Source organism: Halichoerus grypus, chromosome 6 (assembly GCF_964656455.1).
Source record: "Halichoerus grypus chromosome 6, mHalGry1.hap1.1, whole genome shotgun sequence".
Lineage (NCBI taxonomy): Eukaryota > Metazoa > Chordata > Mammalia > Carnivora > Phocidae > Halichoerus > Halichoerus grypus.
In genome coordinates, this window is record NC_135717.1 from 37,417,614 (window position 1) to 37,444,416 (window position 26,803).

At 45.0% G+C, this 26,803-nt stretch overlaps 1 protein-coding gene and 1 long non-coding RNA gene across 2 annotated transcripts in view; both read left to right on the plus strand.

Annotated features, from left to right (window-relative positions):
• ADCY9 (adenylate cyclase 9) overlaps nucleotides 1-26,803 on the plus strand; it is a 116,869-nt gene that overhangs the window by 70,300 nt on the left and 19,766 nt on the right. Inside the window, exons 3-5 of the mRNA XM_036090826.2 lie at nucleotides 10,910-11,100; nucleotides 22,287-22,391; nucleotides 23,337-23,554. Of these exons, the coding sequence (XP_035946719.1) occupies nucleotides 10,910-11,100; nucleotides 22,287-22,391; nucleotides 23,337-23,554 (514 nt within the window). The remainder of the gene's footprint in view (nucleotides 1-10,909; nucleotides 11,101-22,286; nucleotides 22,392-23,336; nucleotides 23,555-26,803) is intronic.
• On the plus strand, nucleotides 11,153-16,172 carry LOC144382298 (uncharacterized). Its single transcript, XR_013448928.1, has 3 exons — nucleotides 11,153-15,004; nucleotides 15,092-15,301; nucleotides 16,060-16,172. It is a non-coding gene; the product is annotated as an uncharacterized LOC144382298 (long non-coding RNA).

Sequence of the window (26,803 nt, forward strand, 5' to 3'; positions counted from 1 at the left end):
CTTGTATTTTATTTCTCTCTTTTGTGTTTTTCCACTTCGGTGTGATTTTGTGGAGCCTAGCCCTGCCACTTTGCCTGAGTTTGATTTGGTTGACTTTTTTCCAGCAACTTTTCTTTCATCCTTGAGCTCCTCCCCTGATTTTTTTTTAAACTAGTCTCCATAAGTTCAGTGGTATTTTTGTATTATAAATAAGTTTGACCTATTTTTCATATTTCTTTCTTATTTTTAATAGAACATAGTTTGTAATTGGTGTTAATTTAATACTTTCAGTTCTCCTTTTATAAATTGTGGTATATTTATTCAGTGGGAAACTTCATAGTATTGACAATAAATGAGTGCAGTTCATGCACATTGATATGGATGAATCTCGAACATAATGCTGAGCCAGAAAAAGGAGCTTTGAGAAGAATACTTGTAAAATGTCATTTATTTAAATAAAAAAACCCTGTTAATGCTGCATATTGTTTAGCATTCCACAATATTAGCAGCCTGGCACTCAGAATAGTTATGTGCTTTGTTGGGGGAGAAGAACTTGCCATGGATGAAAGTCCACAGGGCACCTGAACAGGGCAAGTGACCTTTGATTTCTTTGACTGGTGAGACCCTGAGTGCTCTGCATATTTATCCTTACATGTTTCTGTGTCTAAAATACTGTGTAATAATTTAAAAAATTCGTGCTTATTTTAAAGATAGATAACAAAAATATCTAATATACAAAATGAATGTTTTCCATAATCCTGTTTTCCTATTAATATTTTGGCCTATTTTGGTGTGTTTCTTTTCTTTTCTTTTAAAATATTTTATGTATTTGAGGGAGAGAGAGTACGAGCGGGGGAGGGGCAAAGGCAGAGGGAGAAGCAGACTCCCCGCTGAGCAGGGAGCCCAACACGGGGCTCGATCCCAGGACCGCAAGATCATGATCTGAGCTGAAGGCAGATGCTTAACCGACTGAGCCACCCAGGTGCCCCATGTTTCTTTTAATTAATTTTTTCAGCTTTATTGAGGTATAATTGACAAATAGAAAAATGTAAGATATTTGAAGTGTGTATTATGACTCCCTGTCGTGTATGTGTGTGTAAGAACATTTAAGTTCTACTCTCTTAGCACATTTCAGTTAGACTGTACAGTGTTGTGACTCTAGTCACCACGTTTTACATTAGGTCCTCAGGCTGTGTTTCTGTGTTTTTAGTCTAGTATTGTTCAGAATAATTCTTTCTTTCTTCCTTGTGATGTTAGCTGCTGCTTTTCCTGTCTTCCTTCTTCAAGCACTCAGCTGTGTGGTTTGGGGCCAGCACCTCTGCTGGGCAGCGAGCTGCTTGCTGAACCGTCTGGAACCTTCCTTCCCGGGGAGTCTGAATCCACTTCCCGTCTTTCCTTCAGGTTCTGTACAGACCTCCACTTTCCAGCCCCAGACAGGCGACTTCTGAAGACTCCTCCAGCCCCTTTTGTGAACGAGGGGCTGTTGGTTGTCACCCCAGCTGTGCGTGTCCATGTGCCCCGTTTTGCATGCTCTTCTCTCATATGGGCGCTCATTGCTCACTGCCTTGGTTTCGCTTTCAGTTTTGCTTTTTCAAGAGTGCACAACACCATTGTGATTTTCTGGAGGCGTAGATTGCAGTCCCACGTCATGCAGCGTGAGGCTGGTATGGGAGAGCGGAACACCCAGCCCCTGGCCTTCCAAGTGGCAGAGTGGCCCCACTCTGGCTTCGCAGCCTACACCTGGCCACACTTTTAAGGTTATTAAAAACAGACCTCACAAACACAACTATGGGTCTTCTGGAGAAGGTCTAAAAAGGAAAGACTGCCTCCAGTACTGGAATGAAATGAGAAATTGGAGATGTCAAAGATGATACAGCTTCTTGATCAGAAAATAGAGGTTTTGGGTTTCTCAGCTATTATGGCTTGAGCAAGTCTGCCATGTGCTCTGTGGGAACAAGGAAATGCAGTTTGGGAAACTTTTGGTCAGTGATCCAGCCAGCATGGAAAAAACACTCCTAAAAGGAGAGAAAACCTTCAACCTTGATGTGAGTTGCAAACTGGCTTGAAAAGTGAGGAAAACACAGCAAGCTCACAGAAGTACTGGAAACGGGACTTGGGATCATGCCAGAAGCCTGCATCAACATTTCCATGGAGGAACAGGTGCCGAAGGCACCAGTGTGGCCCTTCCAGGGAAGGCTAGTCAGGAATTGTAAGCATTGCGTGTTTTCCTTTGCATGGTGGGATGTTTCCAGGGTGGGTAGGGTGAGGCCGGCTATGTTGCCCTTCTTCCCAGCTGAAGATGCTCACAGGAAGTGTCACTGCGGGTAGTCTGCCCCTGCGGCAGAAGGAAATGCCTCTGCAAATAAGGCTACCCTGGATGAAGTCTAGCAGTGTTGAAGGCGGCCATGGAAGCCCGAGCCTTCGGCTCTGTTGTTGCCGAGCAAGTGAGCAAGTGGCAGACGAGGTGCTTCGGCAGCCACGCTGTGTCGCACCATGTAGAGTCATTGGTTGGGAGAAGACAGCCTGGGTGTGGCCTGGCTCTCTGGGATTACACTGCCATGGTCAGGGGTGCAAATCTGACAATCCTGGGAGGTAGCTTGTGAAGGTCACACTGGTGTTTTGTTTTGTTTAATCTCTCCCAGACCTCTGAGCTCTTGCCATGTCGACTTTTTGGTTTTTCAAGGTTATTCAGCCTTGTTTCTTTTTTTTTTTTTAATTTTTTTTTTTTTTTTAAGATTTTATTTATTTGCGAGAGAGAGAGAATGAGAGACAGAGAGCATGAGAGGGAGGAGGGTGAGAGGGAGAAGCAGACTCCCTGCTGAGCAGGGAGCCTGATGCGGGACTCGATCCCGGGACTCCAGGATCATGACCTGAGCCGAAGGCAGTCGCTTAACCAACTGAGCCACCCAGGCGCCCCAGCCTTGTTTCTTATTTATATATTTTCCTATCCTAACTCTAGCAAGTTAGCTACTTCCAAGCCTATCTTTTTTCTTTTTTTCCTTCTACCTGCCACCACCCACTCCTTTACCTTGAATTCCCAAGGATGGTGTATTCATGACTGGCTCTGTGTCTCCTCTCAATCTCAGAACAGTTGCATCTTGAAGCTCACATACCTTGCTTTCTTTTCTTTTTTTTTTTTTAAACAGCTTCATTGAAGTATGATTCACACCCTATACGATGCAGCCCTCTGATGTACACAATTCAGCGGTTTATCGTATATTCACAGAGTTGTGCAACCATCACCACTAACTGTATAAGATTTTCAACCCCCCAGAAAGAAGCCTTGTGCCCGCCAGTGGCTGCTCCCTGTTCCTCCACCCGCAGGCCCCTGGTGACCACTCATCTCCTTCCCGTCTCTACGGATTTGCCTGTTGGGACCTTTCACAGATGCAGGGTCATAGGCTCTGTGGCCTTTGGTGACCGGCTTCTCTCACTGAGCATCACATAGCTTTATGTCTGTTTTCAGCGTTTTCCCTTTGTTTGGTTTTCTTTGTCAGCTATTTAGTTGCCGCCTATTCTCAGATGATAAATTGAGTCATTTATCTTCTTCCTGGAGTCTCTTTTCCATTGTCTTTGTTCTGTACTTAAATCTGCAATTTTGAAATTATTAACTTTTAAACTATTATTTTAAATATTAACTATTAAAATCTTTAATGGTCATTTGTCAGTTCTCTGGGGGAAAGAATTCAGTGTGTGACTCCTCTTGTACCTGCTTCAGACGTCTGCTAGCTCCCTCTGTCTGATGGCGGTCTGTGTTACCCTCTGGCGAATAACCGTCGATGAGCTGCTGCTCTGTTTCGGCTCCTGACACCTCTCCTTTTCTCCTTCTTGTTTCACAGCCTGTGATGATTTAAACTCTGTTATATTACTGTATTGCAAGGCAGTTACCATAGACCTTCATTTTTTTGGTTTGTTTTCTAAAACTCCCTGTCGAAAGCCTTTGTCCCTTGTGAACATCCCGTCAGCACAGAGACCTGAATCCGTGTAAGTCTCTCTTCCTGTAGATGTGTGTCATTACTTACTTACCTACTGTCCTCACACTCACTGCCATCCCCCCACGCCCCAATTTAATGTTTTGTGAACATTACTTCATGCCTTTCCTCGGTTTACTGAGTTACTCCTGAGTGCCCCTAAGGACGCTCTAAGAAAGAGCATCATCTCTCCCTTTTTATGTGCATTAACTCATGTAATCCCCACAACATCTCTGTGAAATGCTGTTATTGCTGAGTTCCTAGTGTTTCCATTTTATTGATGAGGGAACTGGAGTTGAGTGTTTATGTCACACTTTTCAACTACACTCAGTCTCTAAAACTGGAGTATGCTTTTTTTCCTCTTCATTCCCTTCAACATTCTGCCCAGTTAGTTCCTCACCCTCAGTAAGTACTCAATAGTCAATTTGTTGGGTAAGTAAATGAGTGAATGAGCAGATGAATGAATAAGATAGTACCTGGCAGGCTCCTTATGGGTGTGTCAAATGTTTTCCTTCAAAGAACTTGTTTCTGTGGCCTTTTTGAAGGCCTGTGGCATAAAAGCATAATTCAAGAGTATTTTAGAGGTGGGAGGAGTGGGTCTCTGAAGTTTTCACCACTGAGCTCTCTTGTGTTAATACTTGGCACCATAGCACATAATGGGGTAGGATTTAGTAAAGGCCAAATACGAAAATGAAGAAGACGGTACATGGGAACATGGTCACTAAGGGCCTGGTCACTGGCCTTTGGCTGTGATGGCAGCATATTTACTTCTTACGGGTAGAGAGAGGGAGGCAAGGTGCAGAAAAGCATCTGTTCCAGGAGCAGGATGTAGAGCATGTACATGTGTGTTCTAAAGTTTGTTTTGTTAGCTAAAGGTTTAGTCAGAACCAAGTTAAACAGGCACGGTGCCCACCCTTTGTTTCTTTTACCTGCTTGAGTAGCTGTTTCATATTTTATTATTTGGGACTTCATTTTTTGAAAAGAGGTTCAGTTTCATCAACACCCATTTGCCGTTGGAACTTGTGATTTATTGTCAAGTGTTGTGACAACCAGGATGGATCAGTCCTTGTGATTAGTGGTTTTACGTAGGAGCAGAAAGGACAGAGACCCATCCAGAGTGTTTTCATGTTAACAAGCTGCAAAATGTTTTGTTTTATTTTGTTTTCCCCACCAAAACTTCTGGTCTTCTTAAGCAGAAGCAACAGATAATTATGAAATATCGTATCTATAATTTTGTAGAACCTGGTTATTTGATAGATGAATCTTTTAGTATCTATTTTCCTTATTGACTGACTACATTTTATTTTATTTATTTATTTTTAAAGATTTTATTTATTTATTTGAGAGGGAGTGAAAGAGAAAGCATGAGCAGGGGGAGAGGCAGAGACAGAAAATCTCAAGCAAACTCCATGCTGAGCATGGGGCTCAACACAGGGCTCGATCTCATGATCCATGAGATCACAGCCTGAGCTGAAACCAAGAGTTAGATGCTTAACTGACTGAACCACACAGGTGCCCCAACTGACTACACTGTAGTTTAAATAATTCTCATGCTTCTTGGCCATTGTAGACCTAGTTATGAAGAAAAATACAGTACAAAGTGGAGTAACTTTTTAGAATGTTTATGAACTAGGCCAAACTGATTGCCTCTCTTATGTTTATTGTTTCAAATCATCAGCGATGCAGACTTCTAGGCATTTGTTATGTTATGCTGCTAACTCTCAAGGTCGTGTCTCAAAACATCCTTTCCTTCCTGAGTATTCTCCTCTTTCTGCTAAGCTGACATTCAGGTCCTTGATACTGGGTAATGGAGGCTGTCTCACTCCAAAGCAAGCGCCGTGCAGCAAAAGACCATGATAAAGAAAGAGGCCGGAATAGTCTGGCTTTTCCAAAATGGACTTTGGCATACACTCAAATTACACTTAGTTCACCAAAACTAAGCACCAGTCTTGTGCAAGCCACAGTTTTCATCCTCAAAGCTTAAGAATGTTAACCACATCAGTCTTCTTGGTGCATGCAGCCACAGACCAGCCCCCCCCCCCAGCCCCCCATCAGGTAGGATCGTGGTAGGAATCATGTCCTCCTTCTGTAGCCTCTGTAAAATGAAGCTGATGAAAAAAGGCATCAATGCTGGTGAGGTTTAAAATCAATTACCAGGAAGGAATGTAAGAAATCTTATTAATCTCCTGTTTATACTTAACAAAATAAATAATTTAGTTGCCTTATTTTGACCTTCTGCTCCAAGAGGGTCATTCTTACGAACTTGGTGTGTCGTGGTTACTCATTAAATCCTTATCTCTTATAAACTCCTTTGACTTGAGACTTTGACGAGGCCAGAACTCAGTCATCCAGCCAGGATACATTTCTAGGGAATTTCACACCATACTGCCTTACTTTACCGGGCTCCAGTTTTGGCAAAAGATTTCACTTTAGGTTTAGCTTTCCACATATAAGCATGGATACCTAATTTGTTGGCCGATTTTGCTTGCTATGGACGCCTACATGCATCTGACTTTTGGAACACTAGCAGCATTGTGTTCTCAGTGCATCATCAGTTGGTCATCTGGGGCTCCCTAAAGAACAGTTCACATTAGAAGCACATTTGGAGCAATGTTCATTTAACAGTTCCACAAATGTTTTTGTACGTGGAATACGAAGAAGACTCCCAGTGATAAGTAAGTCAGACACCCACATTGATAATAATAGCTCATGTTACGAAGTTTTCACTGTGCCGGGCACTGTCATAAAGGCTTCATGCGTCTTCCTCATTTCATCTTTGCATCAGCCCCATGGGGCACATCCTGTTCTGAGCCTCGTCCTACGATAACATATCTTACTCCAGGTCACCCGGTGGAGACGTGGCGGGGCCTGAATCTGAGGGCTCCTCTGCAGAACCCATGCCCTTACCCATCTCTGCATGGCTCATTGTAGAAGCATTGCTTCTGCCACCACGTTTGGGGGAGAGCAGGTTCCTGTTCCCACCGTGACGTCTGGACTCCCAGGTCCCCTAACTCCTTATCACCCACTATGACTGGCATTTCCACAGCTCCCTGGCCTTTCCTAAGTCTCATGCCTGCTCCTTACCATCTCCCCCCGCACCCTCTGTTGCTCCCAGCATGAAGACTCCCAGAGCTGGTGTACGTGGTGCCCTGCACAGGCCCCTGCTCATCTCTGACCATTGCCCCACATGCATTCCCTGTTCCAGCCGCACTAAATTCACTTCCGTCCCTTGACTATGCCTACCAAAGGCTCTTTTTCTGTGGGGCCTGTTCACGAACTGTTATAGCGACACCCACGGCTTGATAGCAGCTGCTCTAGCCCCTGGCCCTGTTGGCTTTCACTGGGCTGATCTCTCTTCATCTTTCAATCCTTAGCTTGGAGGGCACTTGATCCAGGAGGCTTCCCTAACCCCCAGATCTGTAAGGGGCCACCCTCCTGTGCTTCCCAGGGCACCCTCACTTCCTAGTCCTAGGATTCTGTACTCATACCTGCTCGCTGTCTAGATCCCTCCTCCGGCGACTGCCCCATACAGGTGGGGGTCATGGCTGACATGTTCACACCTGTCCTCTCCACACCTCTCACAGTGTGTGGTAAATAGGAAGCACTTGATGAGTGATGAATGAGCAGCGACTGGGTCGTCACTGTTGAGAGTAGCAACAACAGGCCTCAGGGATGTGCACCCCGAGGCAGCATCAGAGTTTGTGACTACAGAGCTGGGCCGCTGTCACTCGCTCACGTCCCCTGGTGGAGGGCATGCCTCTGTTTTGAAGTACTAGCTTCAGCTCCATGCATGTATCTGTTGGGCTCAGTCTGTGCTCTTCTGGTCTGCTGGCTCAGCCTGTTCTCTGCTTTGGTTGTCACACCTCCAGGAAAGGCCTCCTTCACTTGCTCTGGCAGGTGTGGAGCTGCATGGTGGGGGGAGAGGGGGATAAACAATTATCTGAGCAAGGACTTCCAAGAGCAGAGCCTCTCTGGCTGCCCTGGCTTTGCCTTCCCTGGGGAGTCCTCACCCACAGGGAGCAGAAGCCTCAGGCAGGGGAGCCACCAGCATCTTGTAGGGATCGCTGATCTGGGGTCAGGACCGGCTACAGACATAATGAAAACCTCTTCCTGCAGCAGCAGCTCCTCCACACTGCATTCTTCCTCCTTCCTCCTTCCTCCTTCCGCTCCCCTGGGCAGCCCTCTGCATCAGCATGGAGTGCCAGCCAGGGCCTTCCCCGCTCACTGCAGGGAGACTCACAGGCCGTCCGTTGTGCTCTCGGGAGAGCCCATTCGAGCAGCTCCAGGGAACGGGCCTTTCCATGCACTTCTTTGACAAAGCCAGAAATAAGCCTACCAGCATGGAGACTCCAAGTTAGGTCAGAAATAGCACTTTTCTCTGGTTAGCCCACAGAGGTTGCATTCTTTGACTCTCCCAAGGCAAAATGGCAAGTGAGTTTAGTGTCTTCTGTGACGGAGTCTGAGGAATTCACACAAAGGTGCTTTTACTCCTCTGTCATATTCCAGTTCATGCTTCCATTTCAAGTTGATACATGGATTTAGTTGTGACTGTGATTGACCCTGTACACTGTGTATTTTTGTTGGAGGAAAAAAAGACATATGGAAGTTCTGGACCTTAGTTAAGAGTGAGTATTTCATGGTCTTCTTTGGGGTGAGTTAATGTCCAAAGTTACTTATCTAAGTCTTTCGATTCCCACCTATGATTTGGCTGTCCTCTAGGATCTCTCTAGGTGACTTAAAAACACACACCATATAGTATTTTTATGAGGAGAAAGGGAGATGAGGAGAGATTGAACGAAGAAATGGGGGTGTAACCATAACATGATGAAGGATAATTAAGTAATCCCTAGGTTGTTTAATTAATTTTTTTAAGTAATCTCTAATCCCAGCATGGGGCTTGAGCTCATGATCCTGAGATCAGGAGTCACATGCTCCACCGACTAAGCCAGCCAGGCACCCTCCCTTTTTTAAGTAATTACTTTTTTTTTTTTTTAAGATTTTATTTATTTATTTGACAGAGAGAGACACAGTGAGAGAGGGAACACAAGCAGGGGGAGTGGGAGAAGGAGAAGCAGGCTTCCTGCAGAGCAGGGAGCCCGATGCGGGGCTCGATCCCAGGACCCCGGGATCATGACCTGAGCCGAAGGCAGACGCTTAAAGACTGAGCCATCCAGGTGCCCCAAGTAATTACTTTTAAAGCATTTATTAAACTATACTGAACATAAGCACCTATGTGGGTTTAGGAGTGTAGACTCCTCACCTCAGATGTTTCCGTGATGGCTTTTCTTTTCTTTTCTTTCTTTCTTTCTTTTTTTTTTAAGATTTTATTTATTTATTTGACAGAGAGAGACATAGCCAGAGAGGAACCACAAGCAGGGGGAGTGGGAGAGGGGAGAAGCAGGCTTCCTACCAAGCAGAAAGCCCGATGTGGGGCTCGATCCCAGGATTCTGGGATCATGACCTGAGCCAAAGGCAGCCACTTAAGGACGGACGAGCCACCCAGGCGCCCCACTGAGCCACCAAGGCACCCCCCGTGATGCCTTTTCATTGCCACTTTCTCCTGAAGCTTAAACTCTCCAAGAGAGGGACTTTCTTTTGTTCTTGACTCTATTCTCCAGCTATAGCCGACCCCAGGCCTAAAACAAATGTTTATTGAACAAATTACATTGCCACTCCCCTCAACAGATTTGCAGCGTGGTGAACTTTCAGTAAGGACTAACAATGGATTCATTTAAATAAGATTTGCTTCCTTTTCAGAAATTGCTTGAGTTCTGCCTGGAAATGCTGCTGCTTAGTATTTTCCCAGCAGATAGTTCTTCTGAAGACCTGGAGCAGGGACCTACCTGCCTGTTAGAGCTGCCTAACAGTGTAGCATACTTTAGTGTGTTATTTCAGCCTTTAATAAGAATTGTAAAGATATTGGTTAATTGTCCATTTAACTGTTTTTTTAAAAGATCTTATTTTTATTTATTTTTTTAAAAAAGATTTCATTTATTGACAGAGAGAGAGAGAGTATGAGCAGTGGTGGGAGCGGCAGGCAGAGGAAGAAGCAGACTTCCCGCTGAGCAGGGAGCCCGATGCAGGACTTGATCCCGGGACTCCAGGATCGTGACCTGAGCCGAAGGCAGTCGCTTAACCGACCGAGCAACCCAGGCGCCCCAAAAAGATCTTATTTTTATTTATGAGAGAGAGAGAGTGGGGGGAGGAGCAGAGTAAGAGGGAGGGCAGACTCCCATCTGAATGCAGAGCCCAACTTGGGGCTCGATCTCAGGACCCTGAGATCATGACCTGAGCTGAAACCAAGAATCAGATGCTTAACCGACTGAGCCACCCAGGTGCTCCCCCCCCACCTTTTTTAATGAGGATTTTGTGAGAGAATAAAATTATCATAGACTACAGCTTGACAAAAGCTGCATGTTCTTGCTATGAATGTTTAGATCCAACAGAAAACTGATACTTGATCATCTGTATCAAGGGAGGTTTTAATTACTCCTGTGGTGCACATTACGGTTTCACTTTTCGTGGCAGTTTTGCAATCCTGACATAGGTAACATGGTCCATATTCTAGATCACCCTCGCATATAGACTGACTGAACAAAATAAGCCCAAGAATGTCTAGGGTCAACCATCATTGTCTGCTGAGCTACCGGCACAAAGCAGTCATGTGACCCTTGCATAGAGGAGCTTTTTAATGCTCATTTCAGCCCCCCAAGGTAAAATGTGCAGCCAAAGTTCAAAGACAACATGATATAAGTAAATGGTGTGTCTCGGAAGCAAACATTCTCCCTGAAATATGCGCATCTCTGAAAAGATCATAGAAATCAGTAGTAAAATATGACATTCATATTTTCACTTTACTCTCCACTTTTCAGGAGCATGTCCTGCATAGAAAGCAAGATCGAGCTGCATTTCAACCAACGGTGGTTTCCATCTGTGCTGATTGTAATTTTTATCCATAGGTTTGAAGACATACCTGATAGCGGGTCAGAGAGCGAAGGAGTCTCATTGCAGCTGTTCAGAGGCCTTGCTTTCTGGCTTTGAGGTCATTGACGGCTCACGGGTGTCCTCGGGTCCTAGGGGACAGGGGACAGCATCGCCAGGGAGTGTCAGTGACTTGGCGCAGACTGTCAAAACCTTTGATAACCTTAAGGTTAGTTTTTTTTTTTCTACTTCTAAAATTTTATATTAATTCTGCAGTAGAACATGTGAAATAATAAGCAGCCTTTGGGTCTGTGGCAGACGACTTGGAATGCCCTTCACTTTGGTTTTTTGCGATTTTTAAATTTAGTATGAAGTAACCAGCATTTTGCATTTTTTAACATCTTTGCTTTTTTGACATATTATGCACCTCCATTTTCTTTCCACACTGCATCAATTTGCTTCTCACTCGAGCTGTTGTTTTCTTTTCCTGAGACCTATGCTGTCTTTTGGGGATCTCTGAAAGCTAATGATAAGTGATAGTAAAGGTGATTCTTCTCGCAGCTTGCTTAGTGAGCTCGTTTGTATCTTATTTCAGAGACCATTTTCCCCAGTGCTCCTATGTCTCTTGAAATACAATGTCTCACGATTATTTTAAATTTTGTTTGTGTGGGTGAATCTTGTGGTGTAGCTCACTGAAAGAGTGTGGGCTTGCCGGGAACATTACAGCATTTCATTGTTGGGGCAGAGACCTCCTGGTGGCTGTCTCCACATACCTATTTCTGTCATCATCAACTGCCACAGGATTAACATGGCGGGCCATGGGTATAGGAAACCACGCCAGTGTATGAGCTGCTCCTCAGTTTTCACATGTGATTTCATTTCCCCCACTGGTATCTCTTATTTGTTTTTACTGTTGAAATATTTGCTGTTTCCATTTGAAAAAAAAAAGAAAAAGAGAGATAACAGTTCCCCTTCACTGTGTTGTGCTCTCAAATAATCAAACGATATGTTGGTCCAAATGATGGCCTGTTGTTACAGCTTTAATCCAGTATGTTCCTGTTTATCCACATTCATTCACAGCTTTGAAAGCCAGCTCTGCTGGTATTTAAGTTCAACAGGATCATAACGTGGGCATCCAGGTCATTTCCCTCCACCAGAATCCGTAGTCCCTGTCGGCCAGTTACTTTGTGTAATTCTCATGCTCAGGTTTATTAATAGTACTTGTGTATCATTTTTATCATATGCTTTGTTAATTTAGTGCAGGGTTTTTCAACGTCAGCACTAGGAACATTTTGGGCCAGGTAACTGTTTGTGGTGGGGGCTGGCCTGTGCAGTGTGGGATATCGAGCAGCATTCCTGGCTCCCACCCACCAGATGCCAGGAGCACCCACTCTTCCCATTATGGTGATGGAGAATGCCTCCAGACACTGCCCAGTGACCCCTGAGGGTTGAGGGAGGGTAAAAATCCCCTCTGGTTGAGAACCCATGAGGTAGGGTACTAGACGCGGTCCTTTCCCATGTCCTCTGCATACTGCTAATGTCTCTGAAATTTCCTTACTGCCTGCACACTTTCAAGACAGCCTCTGCTCCGGGCGATGTTTTGCAGCAATCAGGAAGAGGAGCTCTCCGCTCTCGGGCTCACAGGCTGTCCCTGAGCGTGGGCAGGAACCATTGTAGAGGGAGAAGTTGAAAACGTGGTTTTCCAAATATAGCTTCATTATTTAGAGAGAAATTATTTCCTCCGGGCTTCAAACTGAGCTGTATTTAAGTAGAGAAATAGAGCTCAAATTCAAAAATAAATGATGTGTTGTGTTTGCCTGCCATGTTAGATTATGTGTATGTGTGTTTCTAGCCATAGCACCTAACTTCCAATTTTAGTGACAGCGATTTGATGCTAAATTGACCTAAAAAGGTTTTCTCTTATCCCAGAGAACATTTCTTGTTCTAGTTAAATGTATATAGTTATAGTTAAAGATATAAATGTATTTATCTTTATTTTAAAAATCTGGATAGATAAAAAACTATTTAGCGTATTCTGTTGTCATGTATAAATTTTTAAATAGTCATTGAAAGTTTTCTGAAAATCTTGTGATCTATTAAGTTAACTGTGTCTGCCAAAAAGAATTTTAGTGGGGGGAAAAGATCTTTGTGTCCCTTCCAGGGAGGAAGGACGAGCTGGATCTTGAAGTATAATTTCTGGGATATTTTCATGTGAGGACATCTGAGATGAGGACCGCCCCCGCGGTTGGAGTGGAAGGAGCACAGAGAGGTAGACAGCGTGGTCTTCAGGCTTTGCCAGTCTGGGGAAGTCATGTGCAGTCTGGCCCCTTTGCTTCTAGTTCATGGGGTCAGGTAAGAGCAGGCCTCTGTGAGTGCCTTGCAAATAGTATGCGCTGGGTAACTGAGTGAGTTTTTAGGAGCTATCGTCAAGCCTGAAAGAAAACTGAGGTCCGCTTCAAGGATTACATACATTCTAATCTGACGTATAAGTCTTTCTTTTGGGTAAGAGTTCTCACACAACAGAAAAAATACTGGCTGCTCACTCATAGGTTCTTGGTGTAGATTTATCCTGTGCACTTGTCCCATGTGTCATTAGTTTGTTGCCTTATGTCTGCACTACGGTTAGTTTTTCCATTTAGCTAGAAGCACTGAGTGGTTCCTCCTAATCATTTGCCAGGGTCTGTTGACTCTCCCTGTGAACGAGCTTCTTTCCTTTGTGGCTGCTGCCCCCTCGTCCAGCAAGAGGTGGTTCCTCTGTGGACTTCTGTCACCAACCCCGCATCTCCTTGCCCAGTGCGGGAGCCCTGGCTCGCGGAGGGGGCCTGTGTCAGGCAGTGTTTCCCTTCAATGTACATTCTCTGAGCAGAAGTTTCTCAGGTTGGAAATAGGTGGCAAGTATGGAAAAAGCATTCTGTGGTCAAGGACACCTGCACAGTTCTGGGCTACATGCTGTAGAAAGGGTCTCTGTGCTCCAGGACATCTCCGGGAATGCCGGAGAAGGACACGTGGCAGCTCCCTGAACCTGCTACTGTCCACGTTAGGCCTCCAGAGAGGGATGTGGCAGCGGCATTCTTGGGCTTCTGTGACCACAGACTTCTTTCTTCAGGCCACACCTTTTGGGGGAATGATTGTCTAGTGGAAGGAGTTTCATGCAGGAACCAAGAAATTAGGGAAAGGTGTTGAGTGAATATTCCTCAGGTGAATGCATGTGTGCCTTGACCTGTCGCTCCTGTCACCTGCAGTGCACTTCACTGTCCCTATCCCTCTGAGCTGCTCTTCCTTGCCCTGTTCAGTGTCATTGGAGTTTCCAGTGACTCCTCCAGCTAACAGTGCTGTCTCCCCATCTTCACATCCTCGGTCCATTCAGCTGTAATGTACACCTTTACTTGTTTCTTACGCAGCTTCCTGTGAGCTCTTTGAATGCGGGTAGAACCCATGTGTGAAATAACTTACGTTTTTCCCAAGTGTACAGCCCGGCATGGGGTAGATAACTATAACTTTCTTTTGGTTTAAGTTTTTTTCTTGAATGATACACAGAGAACTGTAGCTCTGCAGAGCTAGGCCAAGAAGGACCGAGTTCAGAAGCCCAGGCAGAACTGAATAGAAGCAGGTAACGTCAGCGAAGCATTTGTTTTCCACTCCTTGTGTACATGTCCCATGTGAGTTGTCTCCCAGTTCACAGCTGGAGGATTTTTACCTAATATTTCATTAAATAGTATGACTACTGTGATGACCTAGTAGTGACGTCAAAGGTCAAAGGGTTTGGCCCTGAGGTCATAGGTCAGAGGGACCCCTTCCCACACCCAAGCCTTGGCTTCTTCAGTGACTGGCAGTGAGAGTTTCTCATCAGGAAGACCCTGGATAGTGTAATGGGGGGGAGAGGAGTACTACTGTGGAAAGGGCTTCTCAAAGCCTTGGTCTTGGGACTGTGAGCAAGTCATTTAGTTTCTCTTGGCCACAGTGAGATGGTAATGACTATCTCCCAGGTTTGCTGTGAAGATCAGCTGAAATAATGTCCATGAATATTAGGTTTGGAGTAGAAGCTCTGTTAACACTGGACACGCGTGTATTCACTCCGCATGGAGAAATGGACACTGACTGTGGTAGGAGTGAAGAAGGGCAGGAGGAGACAGGTAAGGCTTTGATTTGCCCACAAGGAGTCACTGACTCTCTCAGGAAGGTCTTGGCTTCTCTGTTCTGATATGAGGGAGGTTCTTCAGTTTTTGCTGTAGGGGATGTAACCACGTCACACATGGGACATCAGAGCATGAGCAACTTGGCCCGTTTAGTGTGACCTCAGCTCTCCAGGGGATATCTGCTGCTCCTTCTCCATGAACACTGTGGGTGATGGACGGATTGAGACTACCTGTGCCAAGGAACATAGCTGGTCAGGCATCTTCGTGAAGAACAAAGAAATGAAAACCAAACATGTGGGTGGTTTTTTTTTTTTAATCACATCAGTCCCAACCAGTGAACTTTGTGAGTGGTGAAAGCATCTTAGTTCATCTCTAACGGGCCTCATTGGAAAGACACCTGCTCAGCTAGTCTTTGTGAATTTAATCTTAATCTATTATTCAGAACCCTGGGGCTGTGCGCTCATAGGGCAATTCTACATGTTTACAGTTAGTAATGAGGCGAATGATGTAGATTCACCCACATGGGGGCAATTTAGGGAGGATCTGTTCTGTTTTCAAAAGGGTAATACTTTCCCTTTGAGGTCAGTAGCCCCAGGGACCATCCTTCTGTGGCAGTCCCTATGACTTTTTAATGACTCTAAATAAATGGTCACTTCTTTTATCTCCCTGTTATTTGTATGTAAAATAATTATGACTAGGCTCCGTGGGATCAGTGTGAGGAGGCAGTGGGCCTTTTAGTTCATTTCAGAAATGGAAAAAGTAGTAAATATCTATCTATCTATAGTTTAGACACTAAATAAGTATTTCTTATAAATGGTGGTCGAATTGGTAGTGGTGATGGTTGCACAATTCTGTGAATACACTAAAAGCCACAGAATTATATATTCTCTAGATGGGTCATTTGCATGGTATGTGAATTCTATCTTGATAAAGCTGTTATAAAATAAATAGTAGTCTGATTGCTCGCTCTGAAAGGTGAACATAAAGTAAGTTTTTAAAAAAAAAGACGTTCAGGTTTTATCTATATTTCCAGTCATGTGTGTTTCCTTCAGCTAGGAGAAAGCCTGTCCCATGGAAATCAACACCTTACAGAAGAGTTCCAGCTGATGGAGGTAGAAGGAGTGAGGGAGAGAGAACCAACACTAGAACACCACCGTAGTATTTGCTGCCAGCAGGGTCCCTCAGTGAATTCTAAAATTAGCGGGTAGAAGTTTAAGGAGAAACAGGATATTTCTACAGCCTCCAAGCACTGCCCCCCGCCCCCCGGATATTTGCTGATGACAAAGAGAAGAATAATAACTCCACAGTGGAAAACCTGGCAGGCCCTGCCTCACTGAACGATGAAGGCCGGTATCACAATTAATAAGACTTGCAGTGTCGTGTATGTGCCCCCGCCATGTGATGTGCTGACCAGGGCACGTCACCTCTGTGGGGTCCTTCTGCCAAATCACACAACACCTGACGCCTGACCAGGGCACTGCAACAGTGACAAGTCATTGAAGACGAGAAAAGACCGAGGACCTGCCACAGGCTGAAGGAGACAAGGAGACGCTGAATGCAGCGTGGGATCCTGGTACAGAAAAAGGCGGTTCGGGGAAAAGCGGGGAAATCTGAGCGTAGTTAGTACTGTGCCAGCGCTCACGCTGTAGTCTCGATGGCCATGCCGTGGTTGCCGTGAGCCACTGATGTTCGGGAATGCCGGAGAAGGACACGTGGCAGCTCCCTGAACTGTCTTTCCTGCTCCCCATAAGTCTAAGCTGTTGCACGGTTTAAATGTCTAATATATATGTATTAACTATTTTACTCTATGTTATTTTAATCATTCTATATAATATAAATGTTAGGTGTGTAACATTGGTTGTATTTCTATTATATATTACATATGAATTGACATGAGAAGATAAGTCCAGCATCATTTAACTGGTATCATCAGGTAGTGAAGTATTACATGTAAATGAAGTTTCCCAAAATACCCAATATTTTCTTATTTGACTTGCTGATGGAATATTCCCACAGCACAGGAATGATCTTCTCACCTCATCAGCCTTAGTTATTACACTCGGTGGTTGTCTAGGGCTGGGGAGTCTGAGCAGGGTTTTATGACTCCACACTCTGTGACTCCGAGATCTTGGGTCTGATTTTTACAGGTTTTTTGTTTTATTTTATTTATTTATTTTTTGCCTCCCGTATTCTCAGACTGTGCACTTTCTATTCTTAAAGCTTCTGGGATGCCTTTCTTTTTCTGTAACAATTCCTGCTTCTCTTTTTCTCTAGTATTTTGGTTGTAGAAATCATCTACTTGGAAGTGTTGATGCTCATGCTAACCCACTAGCTTAAACAATGTCGCACTGCCCCCCATTCCTGCTCCCTGGGAGATGTCACATGCACAGATGGGGTCCAGGCTGCAGCTGCATGGGCTTAAGCTCCCCTCTGTCACTCTCTGACAGTGAGACTCTGGGCAAGTCATTTCTCTTCTCTGCCTCAGTTTCCTGTGTGTGGAATGGAGCAAATCATAGTGTCTGCTTCATGGGTGCTTATGAGGACTGCAGGCAGAGAGCCGAGAACCTCGGGTGGGCCTCAGTAGGTCTGTTTGTTGTTACTGTTGCACGTTTCTGCCTGCCACTTTCAGCCTGAGTTTTGAGCTTGGGAGCCAGTGTTGCTTCTCTTGGTCCTAGGACAGCTTACCAAATAGTCACGTTCAGCAGACTAAACAGGCAAAGCCAGCGCTTTTCTGATGTTTCCTCTTCGTTTCTCAGAAAAGAGGTTTCCCTGCTTTCTTCCTTGACAGTTATGAAAAAGGACAGCTGTTGGCTTAGAAATGATTTATCTTGTGAAGAGAAATAGCCTTGAAGAAAAACCTATTTTATAGCTTTATGCCATATATTCTGAACAGAATGTAGGGTGTGTGTATTGAAATGTGTTAAAAACAAATGCAAATGTGTTCAAGTGTGTTAGAGAAAGTTACCATCTCCCCTCCAAAACCCATGTCTGCGTTGGGGAAGGAGCAGAGATCATCTGGGAAAATGCAGAGATTGCTCTTGGGTGTTCTCCAAGGATCTCGGGTTTCCCAGGCAACAGCCAGCACACGCCTTGACCCGTAGAGTACTCTGTTTTGGGGACCTTAGCTGGTCTTAATAAAGCTTCCCTTGGTGCCAGTGTGCCAGTAGTACCACTTAGAAGCACCAGGAGGTGGTCATAACTGCTTGGGCTACTTGAGGGGAACGAGGCCCAGGAGGTCATAGTGCCAGGATGATTCCTGGGTCCTTCCTATGTGAGGAAAAGAACAGAGAGAGGCTGCACAGTGGTCAGGGACCAGGAGCCTGCAGGCTGACTCCCGCTGCTGACGAACCTTTGTGTCCTCCAAGTGGCCTTGTGGTGTGTTACAAGGATTAACTGAGGCCAGGCGCATGAGACCACAGACCCTGCACACATGAGGATGTGCTCAGCACACAGGTGATTCTCCATCACAGCAGCTGCCGTCGTAAGAGTGATTTTATCTGGCATATCGGGCATGTCTCCCAAGATGGTAACCTACCCCAGATAGTTCCCTAAAGTCCAAAGTGCTCTTCCTAGTGAGGGTTTCACAGCAGGAAGAGAGGCAGTTGTTTAATGGGTAGGGAAACATCTCCCAGAGGTATCTGGGTGCTTGGCAAAAACCAGTTTGTGAGGTGTTTTAACCCTGATTAAAATAAAGCTGGAAAATAGTTAAAGTTTTTGTGGGTAGTGGAGAGGGGAAACAGACCCACCCTCTGTTGCCTGTGGGACCTTTCTGGTGCAGAAGGGACGCTCGCCACACGTCGGAAGGGAATGTCGAGATGTGAGTATGTCTCCATCGGGCAGATGGACTTCTCTAGGATTTTTTGTTTCATTTGTTTTAAAGATTTAATCAATGAAATTTCCCCCAAAAAGCAAAGTAGATGAGGAAGAAATAGAAGGAAAAAAGCCACATTTTCAAAGTACAGTGAAATGATCTTCTGGATCCATGTGCTGTAAGTTCCTGGGGCTGCTTTGCTGTAGGCGGGTCTGGAATCCACAGCTGGTTCCCCCCCCCCCCGCCCCTGGTGTCCCCACTCCCTGGATGAAGCTGCTGTAGGGGTGCAGAGGGAGTAGTGAGCACTGTTCAGGCCATGGGGGGGGTCCCAGCCACAGTGCCTGCTCTCTACTGCTTCCCATGTGACTCTGACAAGCACCTGAACCTCCCCGAGGAGAGTCTCAGAGACCATTTATGAAAATTATGTCTGTGCCTTTGCTCCCTGAGGTTCTTTTGTGGACAGTCTACCAGACCTTACCTCTGTATTAGAACATTTTATCACAGCAGGTACAGGCCGCATAGCCTCTCTGTGTCAAAGGGATGTGGACTTGGGTTGCCCAGTTGTGAAGACCACAGTCATAGGCTCCTGGAGATCAGCCCAGTCCCCATGGACACTCCCAGTCTCCACGGGCTTCCCAGCGCCTTCACAGTCAACCTCCGGAGAGAGGGCACCGTGCTGAAGTTGTGTGCCTTAAGTGTGTGTGCAGGGAATCCTTCGTAGACGGTGTGTGCCCTCTGGTGTCCAGGAGGTTTGTTAGTCTCTGTTGCGTATTTATGGCTCTAAGTGCCTAAAACATCTTGTATGTGTACTTGAGGAGAGAAAAGTACTTAGGAACAAACTGAGACTGAGAGATACCAAGGATGGCTGTCCTGTCTGTGATAAGGACATCATATTACAGCTGCGTGGTCTTCATAACCAGAAGTTTCACTGTTAAGGACCAGCATGTGTTGAGTACCCACTAGCACCTCAGGCAGAGCCCAGGGTGGTGAATGCATGTGTGCATCTGCTCGTGCAGCTTTCCCCCTGCCGGATATCCCCAGTCAGCCACAGTCCTCCCACTGGGCCAGGATGCGGCATCCTCGTCCTTGCCCCCTCTTCCACAACATCATTTATGGGAGACACAGTCCTGTTGTGGAAAGGGGAAACTGAGGCTTGGAGATCCCCCTACCCTAGTCAGTGTTCGAACCAAGATTTGGTCCATGACAGTTTGATTTCGAAACCAGCACCTCTGATCTCTGTGCTACACTACCAGTAAGGGGTAGCTTCTGGGAACTAATTAGAATAGTCTTGTCATGGGGCGCCTGGGTGGCTCAGTCGTTAAGCGTCTGCCTTCGGCTCAGGTCATGGTCCCAGGGTCCTGGGATCGAGCCCCGCATCGGGCTCCTTGCTCGGCGGGAAGCCTGCTTCTCCCTCTCCCACTCCCCCTGCTTGTGTTCCCTCTCTGGCTGTCTTTCTCTCTGTCAAATAAATAAAATCTTTAAAAAAAAAAAAAAGAATGGTCTTGTCACACTACTTCTCTAGTCTTCAGGTGTCAAAAGTGGCCAGAGAAATAACTCTTACTACTTTGTCCTGTCTGCCCAAGACTGGGGAAAGCCCCAGACCCTAAGGGTATGACTCAGGTTAGAGTCTCTCGGACTGTCCCCGTGCCCACCACTCTCCCTGGGCTGCCAGCTGGCCCTTGCAGAGGCCAGTGTTGCCCTAGAGGAGCAACCTGCCACCACCGCCGCCACCAGAGTCATTCTCGCAGCCCTCGCCCCCCGCAGAGGGGTGAAGTCACTGCGCTCCAGTGACAAGCCCAGCAAGACTCCTGAGGGCGCTCCCTGCGAGGGTGTTGGATTTTGTTTTTTCTTTTGAGAAGATCAGTGGCCCCATTGGCAACATGTTTTGATGTTTAACTCAGTCGTTACCAAGGTGCATTAAAATAAATTTATATGTTATATTACTGGCAATTAGAACATTCTGCCCCTGTCAATGATGTCAGTGTTTAAAGAGCTATAGGCATGTTTTACCTTGGTATTGCTGTTTACTCAGGTATGTTAGTTAATGATTTGGCCTGCCACTTTGGCGTATTTTCATTTTTCAAATGAATATGAATGTTCAAACTTGCGTGTTGCATTAGATTCTCAGATGACACAACTCTTTAGAATCTTTCTTTTATTTAATACAGCAGAGGCCTGAAATCTAACTTAGGATGTAATATAGCTCATATCCTTGCCCGTGGGTACTAAGTGATACTTACGTTAAATTTCTAAAATAGTGCCTAGCCTCCTATAATGTGTTCCAGTGTGTAACAGTGCTTATTATGCTAGAAATTGTCAGAATCCCTCTAAATCTGTCCTGCTGCCGTTCGTCTTCTCCATTGGAAGCTCTTAGTTGCTGTCTTGGTGGTGGCTGCCAGTTTACTGGATCCCATTGATAGTAAGAGTGAATTGATTAAGGATGCACTGAGTGCCAGGAGCAAGGCTAGACTGTCTACACATGTCTTCACTTAGCTCTTACCACACATCTGCAAGAGCTGTGGCACCACTGTCGTTTTATAGGTGAAAGGACAGAGGTGAGTAATTTGAACAGGGCATCTCCACACCCTGGTTGTGAGAAGCAAAGCCTGGCCCTTTCTGCTCTACCTGATGGCATTAAGCCTTGACTTTTCTTTTCCAGGTCAGCTAATTGCTCAGGCTTCTGAGAACTCCTAGGTCTGTAAGCATGTCCCTTTGACTTTCCAGCCTGTTTTACCCGAACAGCTCACCATCACACAGAGCTCGAGAACCTCATGTAGCCTAGCGGATGGTTGGTTGGCTTAATAACAGCTTTATTGAGATACAATTCATGTTACCATAAAATTTACCCTTTTAAAGTATACATTTTGGTGGTTTTTAGTGTATTTGCAAGATTGTGCATCCATCACCACAGTCAGTTTTGGAACATTTTCATCACCCATCCAGACACCCATTAGATCCCTCCCCATTCCTTCGTCCCCTCAACCCCGGCACCCACTAATCACCTTACCATCTCTATGAGTTTGCCTTTTCTGGACATTTTCTACAGTTGGAGTCATATAACATGTGGTCCTTTGTGTCTGGCTTCTGTCACCTGACAATGTTTTCAGGGTTCATCCATGTTGGAGCAGGTGTCAGTGTTTTGTTCCTTTTGACGGCTGAATCATATTCCATTCTGCAGACAGACCACATTTAGTTGATCCATTCATCCATTGATGGACATTCGAGTTGTTTCTACTTTCTGGCTGTTACGGACAGCACTGCTCTGAGTATCCATGTACTGGTCTTCGTGTGGACATGTTTCCGTTTTCACTTCACCAGTTTGTTTTTGACTCCTGTTCAAGGGGCTCAGGAACCCTACCAGTTGGTTTCCACCATTCAGCGTGACAGCCAGTTGCAATGATAGACTTCAATTACGGGTTGTGGCCATGCTTTCTGGGTGTGTTCCTATGGTGTATGTTTTTCTTGTAGACCTGTCCTTCATGCGGCATCATGTTGGCCCCCAAATCGGAAGCTGGTGTAGAAGGAGGAGCAGTCCAAAATGGCTGTCAAGAGGAACATAAAAACAGCACTAAGGTAACAAGCTCTTGGCTGTTGTTCCTGTCGGTTTCTCCCCTGGTGCCTCCACCTGAGGTGACATTCCTGTCTTGTCAGCTTCTCAGTTCCAAGAATAACTCCCCTTAAGTGACACCATTCCACACCTTCTCATCCTGAGGGTTTTGAATAGATCAGTAATAGACCAGTGAAGATCAGGATGGAGAGTCAGGTCTAACCCTTGTGAAATAGAATAATCACATGCCCAGCTGGATGGGACTCCCTTCATGGGCAGTAAGAGCTTAAAGCCACGTGGACTGCAGTAGCTAGGGGAGATCTCTGGGGCTGGAACACGCGGTACAGTGTGGATGTGCAGAGAGAAGGGGGGCTCTGCCGGAGCAAAGTTGCATTGTAAAGAGAGGCTTGGGGTTGGGGTCAGCAGCAAGGACTGCCAGAGAAGTCTCACCTGGAGACAGAGCCAGGGCTGCAGTGGAAAGCAGAACAAAGACCAAATCTGAGAGCCCTTCCAAGAATGCTTATAAAGGCTGAGTCTCCAGGGAGGCCTATGTCTGTTATCCTCCATCCTTGTGTCGCCTGCCACCTTCCCCTGGATGGATCCTCGTACCACATCCATCGCCCTCGCCCCCCAAACCTTCCCACATGGCCCTCTGCAATGCTGATTCTGTGGTTAGCAAGCTCCAAGAGCCTCAATCTTCCATGACCTTCTCTCTACCTCCTTACTGGCTCTTCCCACGATGTCACCTTCCAGGCTGCCTCAGCCCCTGGAGGTGCAATCTGACGAAATAGGGGGATAGGGAGAAGCAAATGGGTGGAGAGGTTGAGCGTCAGGTCAGAACAGAGATGTGAAGGTGCTGGTCAAGCGTGCAGTGGGGCCCCAGCGTGGCAGAGGTCGGGCTGGAATAGCACTGTTGCATGCTCGCCCTGCAGCCTCTGTGTCTGCCCCCCACTACCCTTGTCTTGAGGCAGGCTCCTGGAGCACCGAATTCCAAAACTCAGAACGGACTTCTGAGCCCTCCCCAAGAGGAGAAGCTCACCAACAGTCAGACCTCCCTGTGTGAGATCTTACAGGAAAAGGGAAGGTGGGCAGGAGTGAGCTTGGACCAGTCAGCTCTCCTTCCGCTGAGATTCAAGAACATCCGGGAGAAAACAGATGCCCATTTTGTTGATGTTATCAAAGAAGACAGGTAAGAGTCAACCATTCCCAATGAAAGTAAAGATTTGCAGGTAGGAGTCTCTCCCTTTTTCTGAGTCACCCTATCCCCATGTGTTTGCCCCTCCATTGTCAGTATTTTACTTTATTTTGAAGTAATTTGAAACTTAAAGAAAAGTTGCATGAATAATACAAAGAACTCTCATTTTACCTTTTGCCTGATTTACCAACTTTTAACATTTTACTATTTTGTTTTATTCTCTCTCTCTCTCTTTATGAAATTTATGTGTGTTTTTTTTTTTTCTGGACCACTTAATAGTAAGTTGGATATATCATGCCCTTTGCCCCTAAACACTTTATTTCCTAAATTACAAAGATGTTCTTTTACATAATCATGGTTACCAAATTCAGGAAATCTAACATGGATGCATATTTGATCTAATCTACGGTTCATATTCCAGTTTGGCTAGAAATTTTGGCCACAGAAATGGCATCAGGTATCCCATCCAGAGGCACATTGTGCCCATTTGTCTTCCGTCAGTGATAGTAATTTTGAGCAACCAGGCAAGTGTTGTTGACCTCTCCAATCTGTGGTTATTTTCTCCTTGTGACTAGTAAGCAATACTTTTAAGATCATGCATGTATTCCATTCCTCAGCAAACTTCCCTAAATTTCCTCTCCATCGTGGTTCTTGCTTAAAACAGCCTTTACTATGATGGTTCAGAATGTCAGTTCTCCTACTTGAGCATCAACTGCACATTGGCAGTTGGAGCACATTGACATGGCTCCATCATTTTTAAAAAATTTGATTTATTTATTTTAGAGAGGGCAGGGGAGGGGCTGAGGGAGAGAGAGAATCTCAAGCAGACTCCCTGCTGGGCAGGGAGCCCGACGCGGGGCTCGATCTCACGACCATGTGAGATCACAACATGAGCCAAAACCAAGAGTAGGACGCTTAACTGACTGAGCCACCCAGGAGCCCCTCCATCAATTGTTTTTCATAGTTTCTGGCACCCTGTTCTAGCACAACAGGATATTCCAGGCTCGTCTTATATCCTCCCTAACCCTAGTAAGGCATCAGCCATTTGTCCAAAGAGCCTTTTAGTGAAGAATGGTATTTAGAAATGTTCGTTGTTAATGTCTGACTTAATGTCATGTAGCCAAAGACATATTCTAAATGATTTCAGTCCTTTTACATTTATTGATACTTGTTTTATGGTCTCACATGTGTCTGTTTTCATGAACATACCACATGCACTTGGAAAGAATATTCTACATTTGTAGGATGTTGCGATCCATAAACACAATTAGGTCCAGGTGGTTGGGAGTATTAGATCATCTGTCTCTTTACTTTTTGTCTATTGCTCTATCAGTGTTAAGAGAGGGATTTAAAAATCTTTCATTGTAATTGTGGGTTTGTCTGCGTCTCTTTTTAGTCCTGACGGTTTTTGTTTCAAGTATTTTCATGCTCTTTTTTTTTAGGTACATACACATTTATGAGTGTTATAAATTCCTGGTGAATTGGTCCTTTTGTCATTTTGAAGTGTCCCTCTTTATTCCTGGTAATACTCTGTCATAAAAGCCACTTTATCTGATACTAATATAGTAACTCTAGCCTTCTTATTCTTACTCTTTGCCTGGTATATCAATTTCCATTAAAAAAAAATTTCAACCTGTATCTTTATATTTGAAGTGTGTCTCTTATGAGTCTTGCTTTTTTCATCATTCTAAAAGTTTCTGACATTTAATTCCGTTTTAATATATTTACTGGCATTTTAGCCATACCTCTTTGCATTATTATTATTATTTTATCTGTCTATCTATCTATCTATCTATCTATCTACTTATTTATTTATTGGTGCTTGATCCAGGACTTACAGATAGGCATCCTTGAATTTTTTTTATAGTCTTCTTATGGTTAACATTGTATCATTTCACTTTTTTTTTTTTTTAAGTTTACTTATTTATTTATGTAAGTAATCTCTACACCCAACGTGGGGCCCGAACTCATGACCCCTAGGTCAAGATTCACATGCTCTTCTGACTGAGCTGGCCAAGCGAACCTGTATTATTTCACTTGAAATGTAGACATCTTGTAGCTGTGTAGATCCATTACTCTCTTCCCACCCCTTATGCTATAGTTTTCACATGTGTTACATCTGCATACATTGTGACCTTGACCTCTAATACCACCCTCTTGGTAATCTCAGATTGGTCTCCATTGATTGCTCTTCTGTTGAGTTGAATCATATTTTCCTGTTCCTTTGTATGTTGTGTAAATTTGGATTGTGTTGTGCTTAGAAACTGGATTCTGTTATATTGCTCTGAAGAGTGTCAATATTTTGTTTCTTTGTTTCTTTGTTTTAGCATGCAGTTAACTTACCTAAACTCAGACAGCAAACTTTGTCTCCCCTGGGGTAGGTGGCTGCTGCTCTTTTTTAAGCCTTAATTAGGCTGCTTCAAGTCTGCTGTGCACATGCAGATTTTAAAGGTCAGCCAGAGATCTGAGCAGAGCTCATATGATGAATTTGGGGATGCCCCTTCTCTGTTTGTTTGTTTTTTTTTTTTTTTTTTCCTTTCTCTGGGATTTTCAACCTCATTTTCCAACTGTGGGCACCCCAAACATTATTTTCTGAATTTCCAAGCCAGCAAGATTGTGGCTTTTCCATCTGAGTTTTAGCTGTCCCGCACATGGTGCTGATGAATGGCTGTCTTCAGCCAAAAAAGAAAAACAGTAAAGTATGGGAAATTAAGCTGGTGCTATTCCATTCTTCCAGGTGTGACTCTCCTCCATTTCCCACCTGCTTTGGTCAGTCTCCACTACCTTCCAGGAGTCATTTTTATATCTTGTCCAGAGTTTATTGTCGTTATCTGAGAGAGGATTGGCCCAAAAGGAGCTAATCTCTGTTCCCAGAAAAGGCACTTGCTAATATTAATTTCAGAGGAGCAGCACAGCATCTAGCTACATGTGGCCACTGTACATCCTCCGTACGGCTGCTGTGCCGGTTTTCCCTCTGTCCACACTTGCTGGGTGGAGGGGAAGATGCGGGTCTGCATCTGGGGTTGGAGTTTTCTCTCTTCCGAGTCTGAGAGCATAGTGAGGTATGGCACACTTGTCACAGAGAGAAAGTCCACTGGGCTGCAGGGACCCTGTATGTCAGGCACATGGGAGCGAGTTTATCTATTTATCTGATGTAATTACAGACGTTACCGTGTGAGGGAGAGAGACTACACTCCATGGCTGTATTTGCCTTCTGAAATCATGTTAACACTCTCTTAAATT